Raw genomic sequence first — 12310 nt, forward strand, 5'->3', positions numbered from 1 at the left:
TAAAAAGGGAAATTTCAACAGACATTCCTAAAGAAAAACCACCCCAGCCCCCCCACCCAATAAGAATCCAAATGTCATTTAATTTCACTACTCAAGAAGAGGCCACGAGAAAAGCAGCAGACCAAACTCTGGCAATTTCACTATGAATCATGTCAGAGACAAATTCAAAACAGTCATCAGTATGGTCGGTTGCGCTGATCGTTTCTGTAGTCATTCCTAGAAATTAAAGATAAAAGAAACATTGTAATTTTCTACTAAAAGAATATCAGACACTTCTTTTCGGGGTGCTGGTTACTACCATTAGCTAGACAATTTCCATAACGCTGGCAGCATATATAACTTATTTCTATATTCCTAGGAGGAATTTAGTAAATGTCTAAGCTCGATACCAGTGGCTCAAGCTTAATTTAATCATAGCTACTCAGGAGGCCGAGATCCAAGTATTACCATCTGAAGGCAGCCTGGGCAGACAAGTCCATAAAATTCCAATTAACGAGCTAGAGATGAAGCGGCAGCTCAAGTGGTAGAGCATCAGCCTTGAGCAATAAAGCATACAGACGGCATGCACCCAGATCTGGAGTTCAAGCCCAGAATGGGAAGGAAGGAAGGAAGGAAGGAAGGAAGGAAGGAAGGAAGGAAGGAAGGAAGGAAGGAAGGAAGGAGGGAGGGAGGGAGGGAGGGAGGGAGGGGAAGGAAGGAAAAGGAAGGAAGGAAGGAAGGAAGGAAGGAAGGAAGGAAGGAAGGAAGGAAGGAAGGAAGGAGGGAGGGAGGGAGGGAGGGAGGGAGGGAGGGAGGGAGGGAGGGAGGGTGGGAGGGGAAGGAAGGAAAAGGAAGGAAGGAAGGAAAAGGAAGGAAAAGGAAAGAAAAGGAAGGAGAAGGAAGGAAGGAAGGAAGGAAGGAAGGAAGGAAGGAAGGAAGGAGGGAGGGAGGGAGGGAGGGAGGGAGGGAGGAAGGAAGGAAGGAAGGAAGGAAGGAAGGAAGGAAGGAAGAAACATGTCTAACAAATTCCTTGAAGAAGCTTTGCTATCAATAATTTTCTTTAGTAATATTTCACCTAGAGTAAGAACTACCAAATACTTGAGTATTTTATACTGAGCTGTACCAGTTGCAGTCTTCAAACAGAACAATAGCATAGTAAGCATAACAATACTAAGTACAGCAATAATAAGCAAACCCTAATCATTCATTTCATGTATGAATTCTGACTTGCTACTTAATATACTATTAAAGTTACTACACTTAATAAATGTCTCATTCTAAAATGGGACCTGCAGCTCTACCTTAGGGGATCAGGGATAGTCTTAAGTATATATAAAGTATTGGCATATAGTAACAAGTATTTAAGACAGTAATTTGGTAATTAATTATAATTAATCGCTAGTAGCTAACAATTACAATGTTTTCTCTGGGCCAGCTACTGTTACAATTTAATACAATTCTACAAAGGAGTTATGATTAGCTGCATTATACAGATGAAAGTACTGATGCTCCAAAGAGCTAAATTACTCATCTAAGTTCAAGAAGGTGATGTGAGTAGAACTCAGTCTGCCTCTCCCCTCTACACTCTTAACCAAATACACAGTTCTCACTGCCATATACAGCTTCTGGCATATGGGTCCTTAGGTATTGTTAAATACAGTAATATTCTACCATGGATTCTTTGATTTGAAGGGCAAGGGGTACAATACTGGAACTTGGACTCAGGGCTGGGTGCTGTCCATATGTTTTATTTTTAACTTACGCAATTCATATGCATAATCTACCCCCTACTATCAGTGGGTTTTTACCTGGAACAGGTACTACCAAACTACAGGGGAACACTGTGGGATTTTAAAATCATCTTCTTGGCCAAGCACTGGTGGCTCACACCTATAATCCTAGCTACTCAGGAGGCTGAGATTGGAGGATTGATTCAAAGCCATCTGGGGCATTAAAGTCCACTAGACTCTTAATTCTAATTAACCACCAGAAAACTGAAAGTGGCACTGTGGCTCAAATGGTAGAACGCTAGCCTTGAGCTGAAGAGCTCAGGGATAGCACCCAGGCCCAGAGTTCAAGCTCCATGACTAAATAAATAAATAAATAAAAAGTAAACAAATTTTTAAAAATCTCTGATTAATAATACTCAAATATTGTAAGTATAAATTCTCAATCCTAATTATCCTTAGCTATGAAAAAAATGCTCAGATAAATATCAAGATTTATGAGTTTCCAAACCAAACTTTAGAAACTAGTAAGAAATGAACTAAATGGATTTTCTTCATTCTGAAATCTACCAAGAAATGTTGTATGTAAAAAAATAAAGCATGGCAAACACAGCTTAAATCGTAAAATTAAGACTCACAGGCACATTTATATACTCACCTTCCTCCCATTTTGCCTCCGTAGCCACCTCGGTCTCCTCCATAGCCACCTCGGTCTCCTCCGTAGCCTCCACCTCGGTCTCCTCCGTAGCCTCCACCTCCTCCACCACCACCTCGGTCTCCTCCATAGCCCCCCCGACTTCGGTCTCCTCCGTAGCCTCCTCTGTCTCCACTGTAGCCACCTCCTCGGTCTCCACCATAGCCTCCTCGATCTCCTCCATAGCCTCCTCCTCGGTCTCCACCATAGCCTCCTCCTCGATCTCCTCCATAGCCACCTCCTCGGTCTCCACCATAGCCACCTCCTCTGTCCCCACCATAGCCACCCCCACTTCTGTCTCCACCATAACCACCACCACCACTTCTGTCTCCACCATAGCCACCACCACCACTTCTGTCTCCACCATAGCCCCCTCGTTCTCCACCTCTTCCCCCACGACCTCTATAGCCCCTTTCTCCACCGTAGCCTCTCCCCCGGAAATCTGCAAGGTAGAAATGATGCAAATCAATGAAGCATGCAGAATAACCTAAAACCTCTTCAGTGCTAGTTAGAAAACAAGCACCATGCTGTTGCTATTAACGTGGCTGACCTACCTCCTCCTGAGGGACGAGAATCTTCTGGTCTAGGTTCATTGCACTGATTGCAGGAATTTCTTCGAGCAAAGTTCATATTTCCACATGACCTGAGAAGGAAAATAAAATGCTCCTCGTTTTCACTAGATCCAAAATCCCTTCTTGAACCTCTAACTCTACTTCCACAAAGCTCTACTTCCACCAAGCTCTACTTCCACAAAGTAAATGAGATACTTACGGATTAGGACAAACCCAGTCTCCATTTTTCGGGTCTCCACCTCTTCCCTGAAAGCCTCCACGACCTCTATATCCCCCACGACCTGATGAAAGGAAGCAGTAGACATTACAACATTATAATACAGAGGAAGAGCTAAAGTAAGTCTTCTGCTTCCATTTCTACCTACACCACACTACCATGACACCACTTACCTACACAATGATCACCCCTACCAGGCCCTCTCAAAACTGACCTCATTATAGGAAGACTTCGAATTCTTCTTTCTACAACACCCTAAGTATTGAGAATCTCAGTGATAAAAGATAATAAGACAAATTACAAATGTGAAGAAATTAATCTAATAGAAATAAAGATGCTCTATTAGGGGGATTAAATTTAGTCATATAGAAGCTGAGCAGGGGGCCGGGAGTTTGGCCTAGGGGTAGAGTGCTTGCCCTGCATGCATGAAGACCCTGGTTCAATTCCTTGGTACCACATACATTAAAAAAAAAAAAAAAAAAGCCAAAAGTGGTGCTTAGGCTCAGATGGTAGAGCTCTATCTTTGAAAAAGTCCAAGGACAGTGCTCAAAATGAGCCCAAGCCCAGAACTGGCAAAAAAAAAAAAAAAAAAAAAAAAAAAAAAAAAAAAAAGGCGCTGAGCAGGATAGTTTAATGTTTATAATCCCAGCACTAAGGCAACTGGGACAGGATTATGAGTTCCTAAAACCAGCCTGGCCTATGAAATGAAACATATCAACTTTTTTTAAAGGGCTGGGAATCTGGCTTAATGGTAGAGTGTGTCCCCAGCATGTCCATTCCTCAGTACCACAAACAGAAAAGGATAAAAGTTGTGCTGTGGCTCCAAGTGTTATCCCGGAGCAAAAGCAGCTCAGGGACAGAGTCTAGGCCCTGAGTTTAGGCCCCAGGACAAGCTGCTAAATTGTTTTATAACCTTTTCCTTACTACTTTCTTAGGTATGACAATCTACCTGAGACCATCTTCATTTTAAGATTTAATAATAATAATAATAATAATATAATAAACCTAAGAATAGAAGCAAAAGGAATAGAATATGAAAAGTTCAAACCCACATCAAATTCAAACAGCGTATTTTTTGGTTTTTAGTGCTAAGAAATGATACAAGTAATTGACAGAAGTAGCTTACCTCGACGTCCACCTCCACTCCCACCACCTCTCATAAATTCGGGTCTTCTGGTGGCAAATGACACTTTAATGATGTTGCCATGGAATTCTTTTCCTAAGACAAAAACAAGGGCTTTGAATAAACTTCTATACTACTCTTTACTTCCCAACAAACATGTAGCTGGCAAGCTCCCACAATGCCAGGTCACATATGATAAATACTTTGATATAGAAAGTAATTGACAGATCAAGATTCTATAACCTATAATAACAGATAATTAAAAATAAAAAGCAATACAGAGGTGAGGACAGACAGAGACTCATAATCTCTAAAGTAAAGAAATGTAGAGCCAGGAGCTGGTGGCTGACACATGTAATCCTAGCTACTCAGGAGGCTGAGATCTGAGGATCATAGTTCAAAGCCAGCTAAGGCCACAAAGTCTTTGAAAGTCTTATCTCCAATTAATCAACAAAAGAGCCACAAGTGAAACTGTGGCTCAAGTGGTAGAGGGCTAGCTTTGAGCAAAAACAACAAAAAAACCCTCAAGGACAGCAATCAATGCTCTGAGTTCAAGCCACAGAAACACCACAAAAAAAAAAAAAAAAAAAAAAGGCAATTACAAGCCAGGCAGGTGGCTTATGCTGGTAATCATAGCTTCTCAGGAGGCTGAGATCAAACCAGCCTGGTCCAAAACCAGCCCAGGCACTAAAAAGTTCGTGAGACTCTTATCTCCAATTAATCACCAGAAAACCAGAAATGACACTGTGGCTCAAGGGGGCAAGGTGGTATCCTCGAGCTGAAGAGCTCAGGGACAACACCCAGGCCCAGAGTTCAAGTCCCACAACCAACCAACTGGGGGAAAAAAAAAAAGGTGGAAAGGGCATCACGCATCTGTCAATCCAGCATGGTTAATGATTTTGGAGACAATAAAGCCTACCTGTCTGAGTTTAAGTACTGACTTTGTTATATAATCCGTGATCTTAGAAACTACTTAGCTTCTCAGGCAGGAAGTATAGCTCAGTGGCAGAGGCCCAGAGATCAAGCCTCATGACAAAATAAAAATAAAATAAAAAAGACTTGGTTTCTCTATGCCTCTGCTTATTTATAAAATGAGAACAGGATATATGCCTCGGGATTACTATAAAGATTAAGTTAATACAGTTAGTTATACCTCTCAGAATTGTGTCTAGTTCAAAACCTTGGCTAACATGCAGTACCTGCTAGTTATTAGTGTAGAAAAATTATTACATAATAGCACGGAGAAATAGAAATGTTAAATGAAAAACGAAGGAATATGGGTATGGCACAAGCCTGTAATCCCAACACTCAGGAAGTTGAGACAGAAGATTTGAGAGCTCCAGACAGCCTGTCTCAAAACAAAATTGAAAAGTCTTAGAACTACTCTCATAACCAACCAAATCAACTCTGTTATATCTCTATCAGTGTTAACTTCATGTACAGGCAGGGTATAGACAAAAAGGGATAGCATCTATCTCATTACTAAAGGCACAAAAAAACTCTGGCCTATATTTGCAGTATTTGCTAAAGCAAGCAAAAATTGAACCAATATATCCCAGAATACTTCTCGAATACTATATGAATGAAACATACCATCAAACCAGTCAATGGCTGCCTTAGCTGAAGGGGGGTCATCAAATGATACTGTTGCCTCTCCTTTCGGTTTCCCTGTGTCTTTGTCTGTGTAAAGATTTATCATTGGTTTTCCAGTCTTCTTATTTGTCTAAAGAAAAATCAAACTGGTATTAGCATTTCAAGAAAATCCCTGTGCCATTATCATACAAAGATTCTCTTTTTTTTTGGCCTGGAGTTTGAACTCAGAGCCTGGGCACTGTCCCTGAGCTTCTTTTGTTCAAGGCTAGCACTCTTCCACTTGAGCCAAAGCACCACTTCCAGACTTTTCTGTTTGTGGTACTGAGGAATGGAACCCAGGGCTTCATGCATGCTAGGGAAACACTCTACCACTGAGCCACATTCCCAGCCTCATATAAAGATTTTTTTAAAAGAAGGCATTTACACATAACATATTACAAACTTATGATGCACCTAGCAAAAAAAGGAACTTATCAACTGGAGGCTGGTGGTTCACACCTGTAATGCTAGCTACTCAGGAGGCTGAGATCTGAGGCTCATGGTTCAAAGCTGGCCCAGGAACAAGTCTCTGAGACTCTTATCTCCAATTAACCACCAGAAAACTGGATGTTGTGGCTCAAAGAGTAGAATGCTAGCCTTGAGCTGAAGAGTCAGGGACAGCACTGAGGTCCAGAGTTCAAGCTCCATGACTGACAAAAAAGAGAAATTATCTGGTCTGGGAGCTTGGCCTAATGGTAGAGTGCTTGCCTAGCATGTACAAAGACCAGACTTCAATTCCTGGGTACCATGTACATAGAAAAAAAGCTGGAAATGGAGCTGTGGCTCACGTGGTAGAGCACTAGCCTTGAGGAAAGCCCAAGGACAGTGCTCAGGCCCTGAGTTCAAGCCCCAGGACTAGCATTAAAAATTTTTTTTAAAAAGTTATCTAAAATGAGTATCAGGCAGGCCAGAGTTTAGCCTAGTGATAGAGTGCTTGCCTAGCATGCACAAAGACCCAGATTTGATCCTTAGTACCACATACACAGAAAAAGCCAGAAGTGGTGCTGTGGCTCAAGTGGTAGGGCTCTAGTCTTAAGAAAGCCCGAGGACTGCCAAAAATAAATAAAATGAATACCAGGAAGCTGAAACATTTTGTCAGGGGCTAGAGGACAGACAAATGAAAAAATAAAGGGTAGACAAATAGTTATAATAATGATGTACATATGTGAAAATGGAACATTAACTTAAGGGTATGGGTTGGAAAAGATGGGGAAGAACAACAGAAGGAGTGACAGTGATCAAGAAACACTGGGCTAAACTGGGCGCAGTGGTTCACGCCTATAATCCTAAACTCAGGAGGCTGAGATATGAGGACTGGGTTTAAAGCCAGCCTCGGCACTATAGACTGTGAGACTCTTATCTCTAATTAATGGCTAGGAAAGGGGAAGTGGTACTGTGGCTCAAGGACCAGGGAAGTAGCCTTGAGCTGAAGTGTTCAAGGACAGCGCCCAGGCCCAGAGTTCAAGTCCCATGACCCACAAGAAAGGAGGGAGGGAGGGAGGGAAGGAGGGAGGGAGGGAGGGAGGGAGGGAGGGAGGGAGGGAGGGAGGGAGAAGAAAAGAAACACTGTGCTTATAAACTGATAAGGTGAAACCCCTTTATGTGACTATTTAAAGATAACTTTTTCTAGGTGCCGGTGGCTTATGCTTATCTCCAATTAACCACCAGCAAACTGGAAGTGGCACTGTGGCTCAAGTGATAGCTTGCCTTGAGCTGAAAAGCTAAGGGAAAGCTCCCAGGCCCAAAGTTCAAGACCCACGGCTGACATAACTGGGAGGGGGAAAAAAAAAAAAAAGGAGGTTTCAAGTCAGGTGTGGTGGCTCACACCTATAATTCTAGCTACTCAGGACGCTGAGATCTGAGGACTGTGGTTTAAAGCCAGCCTAGGCACTAAAAAAGTCCATGGACTCTTTATCTCCAATTAATCACCAGAAAATCCAAAATCTGAAGAGCTCAGGGGCAATGCCCAGGCCCAGAGCACAAGCCCCACAATGGAGGTGGGGGTAAAAATGTAAGTTTCTAGGGAAAATAAAGTTAGCTATAGGCCAGGACAAGCTAATAAAAATGGCTGGAGATGTAGCTAAGCACTTGCCTAGTATACATGAGGCCATGAGTTTAGTCTCCAATCTACATGGCCAATTTGGGTGTCACAAGATCATATCTATAATCCTAAGCATACAAAATTCCAATCAGCCAGTGAAAAACTAGAGGTATGGCTTAAGAGCAGTAGCTGTGAGGAGAAAAGGCAAAGAGCGAGAGAGGGGGAAAAACATGGATTTCTGTTTTAAACTGTATTTTTTGTCTTTCCTTTTTGGTACTGGGGATCAAACCCAGGAGATGTTGCACTTGGTAGGAAACTACTTTGCCACTGAGATACACCCCAGCCCAAAAACGTGATATACATTTCATGTATAAATAGACCAATTCCTCTGACACTACAAAAGGGTTAACATTTGTTTTGGTGGGGGGAGGGGGTCAGTCATGGGGCTTGAACTCTGGGCCTGGGAGCTGTCCCTAAGCTCTTCAGCTCAAGGCTACCACCCTACTCCTTGAGCCACAGCCCCACTTCTGGTTTTCAGGTGATTAATTGGAGATAAGAATTTCATGGGTGGGGCTAGGAGTTCAGCCTAATGTTAGAATGTTTGTCTAGCATGCATGAAGACCCGGGTTCGATTCCTCAGTGCCATACACTTAGCAAAAAGCCAGAAATGGTGCTGTGGCTCAGTGGCAGAGTGCTAGCCTTGAGGAAAAAGCCCAAGGATGGTGCTCAGGCCATGAGTTCAAGCCCCCGGACTGGCAAAGAAAAAAAAAAAAGAATTTCATGGTTTTTTTTGCTTGCTTTTTTTTTTTAACTGTATTTTTTTGTCTTTTCTTTTTTGATACTGGGGACAAGGACACTGCACTTGCTAGGCAAGAGCTTTGCCAGTGAGCTGTACATCCCAGCCCAAGAGTTTCATGTTCTTTAGTGATGGGGCTGGCTTTGAACCCCAATCCTCAGATTTCAGCCTCCTGAGTAGCTATGATTATAGGTATGAGCCACTATGCCCAGCTACGAATAACATAATTTGACCTCAAGCAAGTACCATTCATACTTTAAAACATACTACAGATTTTCTAGTTAAAGGATTAAAAATTCATGGAAATAGAGAATACTCTCTTAAGTGAATAATCACAAAATACATCAAACATTGCACTAAGACGCAATAGACACTAAATGCCAAAAAAATGTTAGTAACTTGAGTTTGCATACATTAGTATTTCAGAATCTACAAAATGTTTTATTTTATGTCCAGAGACAAGGGCATTCTAAACTTACTAGCACAACAATATTCATTGCAGCATTATTTATCATAGTTAAAATGTGGAACCAACCCAGATGCCCCTCAGTAGATGAATGGATCAAGAAGTGGTACTTATACACAATGGAATTCTATGCTGCCATCAGAAAGAATGACATGGTCCCATTCATACAGAAATGAAAAGACTTGGAAAAAATCATATTAAGTGAAGCAAGCCAGACCCAAGGAACATAGGCTCCATGGTTTCCCTCATGTGTAATAATTAGTACACATCTAGGATTCTCCTAGCAGAGGATTACAATAGCTCAAAAGCTCTGTACATATGGTTATATAGGATGAGCTAAACAAAATGAACTCTAGGATATGGGAACAAGATGTTTATCATTGTGACAGTTGCTCTTAATGTTCTATGTGGTTATTTCTTTTCTTCCTCCCTTGTTGTTCTCACAATTTTGAGAGTTTATCAAGAGACTATTCATAGTGCCCTGGGACTGAAGCTAAGGCACAGTAGACTGTACGAAGACTTAAACACTGGCATCTACTTAGCAAGTCTGCATCTATTTAACAATATGCACATGGTGAACATGTACATCTGAAGACTTTAAGATAATCCTTTGTGAACAGTTTACATAGGCAGGTTATATAATTCATGTAATCAGAGTATCTTAAGAATTAAGAAATTTAACATACATCACTTTCTACTCACCTTGATAATCCCTATTTGCTTAAAGAATTCTCCTACTTGATCTGTAGACACACCCTCACCAAGTCCTTGCACAAAGATTGTGTTATTGTCTGAATTGTCAGACTCTGAGTCTAAAGGAAAAATATTATGGTTAACTTGAGATATTCCTTAGTTCTACTACAGCTACTCAATAATCTAGAATGATAACTTACTGCCTAGTAGTCAACATCTCTACAAACGAAAGAAAATCAAACATAGGAAGAATCTTATTATAATAAACATGCAAAGTGTTTACAATAGTTGATGGTACATCACTTCTTGGTAAAGTGCATCAAGTCCACACTCAGTGACACACATACAGAACAAATTAAGGGAGATCTTAATCTCACTCATCAGATTCAGGAACAGACTAAACCTCATGAAGAGATAAAGAAGATTAATTTAAATTAGCATTCCTTTCTCTGGAGAATATTTTTATGACCAGTCAGCTTTTTAAGAGGCTCTCAAGTACAAAATTCCCCCAAATCCAACACAGTGGACTTCCAAGCAAGCCAAGCAGAATGCTGGTTTCCCATTTACTGCAATAAGCCTTTGTACATATGAGAGGGTAGAAGCAACTGGTACACACACCTTACCTTACATGTACACTTTTGGATTAGTACAACAATGTAAGAAAGATGTATAAAAATTCAGTCCATCAAGGGATAATTCAGAAATTGCCATCCATATAGAATACTTTGGCATCTTAATAAAAACAAAAGTTCTGATTTCAATATATATTAAAATTTTTGGCTCAAATAGATTTTTAACCTCTAAATCATAACATTTTCAAAAGGCTCCATGAATACATCTACAGCCTTAAAATTTATTTAAAAATTAAAAGCCACATAAAATTAGTGACTTATACCCAGAGTAAAACAATTCTTCCATGTTTGAACTCAAATTCTTAGGCACTCCAGATATCAATCCATTACAGAAATTTTTGTTTGCAGCCCAGCACAGTGGCTCACACCTGTAATCCTAGCTACTCAGGAGGCTGAGATCTGAGGATCAAGCGTTCAAAGCTAGCCTGGGCACAAAAGGACCTGAGACTCTCATCTCCAGTTAAGGTCTAGAAAATGGAAAGTTGGGCTTGGCTCAAGGGTAAGGGGGCAGTAGCCTTGAGCTGAAGAGCTCAGGGACAGAGACCAGGCCGAGAGTTCAAGCTCCATGACCACCAGAAAGAAAAAAAAGAAATTTTTGTTTGCAGTAATGGATGTTTCAACTCAGAGCTTTATGCTTAATAGGTAAGTGCTCCACAACTTCAGCCATACCTACTGGTTTAGTTATTTTTTGCTTATGGTCTCACATTTCTGCCCTAGACCAAGAACCTCCTACATATATGCCTCACATGGCTGGGATTGCAGATATAAGCACGTCTGGTTTGTTGGTCCAAATAAGAGCCTTATTAATTTTTTTGTAAAGCTAGCCTCAAATCTCATCCTATGCTTTTGTCTCCTGTCTGCACAAAACAGACAGAATCATAGCTGTGCACCACCATATATAAAACAAGTACCACCACATAATATATACCACCATATAATATAGGTATGTCTTTTTTTTTTTTTTTTTTTTTGCCAGTCATGGGGACTGAACTCAGAGCCTGTGCACTGTTCTTGGGCTTCCTCAAGGCTAGAACTCTACCACTTAAGTCACAGCACCACTTCCAGCTTTTTTCTATGTATGTGGTACCGAGGCCAAATTCCCAGCCCTAATACAGGTATTTCTTAAACATGGCTTTCTACCTTTAATTTACCAAGGATAGCAATCCTTTCATTAAATCTGATTATAACTAAATAACTACTGCTTACTAGTAGCACAAACTAAGGAAAATGGAACATGGAAGAGAATCAACCTAATTCCCTAGCAAATTTTCCTGTCAATCTCCCTGAATTTTTTTTGTTGATATTTTGTTGATACTCCTCAGTTCTAGTAATACTATTAAATTAAATTTCCCTCTACTACTAATCCCTCCACATAACACTCACCCCTTCAATCAACAGAAAATTAACACCTCCTTAACTACAAAATCACAAACTATCATAACCCTTACCAGCATCTGGTCTGGGTCCATAATCCCTGTGACCTAAGGGAAAAAGAAAAGGCTGTTTTAAGCCATATCATTTGAAGTATTTAAAACACAAAACTGCAATAACCAAGGCATAAAAGTCAATACTTCCAAAATCCTTGAAAGTCAATCATCACAAATTTACAGACTACATAAACTTCTATTAAAAGCTTAAGAAATTAAGAAGAACGTCAACCTTTCCATAAACTTGTTTAAGATGGCACCACCACTTCATCATTATTGCTATTATCACTTTTCTTAAGCTCTGATTGTAA

General features: G+C 40.7%; 1 protein-coding gene across 2 annotated transcripts in view; it reads right to left on the minus strand.

The window, feature by feature from the left end:
* Positions 1–81: 81 nt before the first annotated feature.
* The window catches only part of Taf15 (TATA-box binding protein associated factor 15), a 38483-nt gene continuing 26254 nt past the window's right edge, over positions 82–12310 (minus strand). For both annotated transcript variants that reach the window (XM_090351231.1, XM_090351230.1), the window contains exons 9-16: positions 12021–12053; positions 9950–10059; positions 5906–6035; positions 4316–4408; positions 3172–3253; positions 2955–3043; positions 2365–2842; positions 82–216 (exon numbers count right to left, since the gene is read on the minus strand). In XM_090351231.1, coding sequence (XP_090207357.1) covers positions 177–216; positions 2365–2842; positions 2955–3043; positions 3172–3253; positions 4316–4408; positions 5906–6035; positions 9950–10059; positions 12021–12053 — 1055 coding nt within the window. In that variant the 3' untranslated portion in view covers positions 82–176. The remainder of the gene's footprint in view (positions 217–2364; positions 2843–2954; positions 3044–3171; positions 3254–4315; positions 4409–5905; positions 6036–9949; positions 10060–12020; positions 12054–12310) is intronic.

The sequence above is a fragment of the Megascapheus bottae genome, chromosome 17 (assembly GCF_031878675.1).
Source record: "Megascapheus bottae isolate mThoBot1 chromosome 17, mThoBot2.hap1, whole genome shotgun sequence".
NCBI lineage: Eukaryota > Metazoa > Chordata > Mammalia > Rodentia > Geomyidae > Megascapheus > Megascapheus bottae.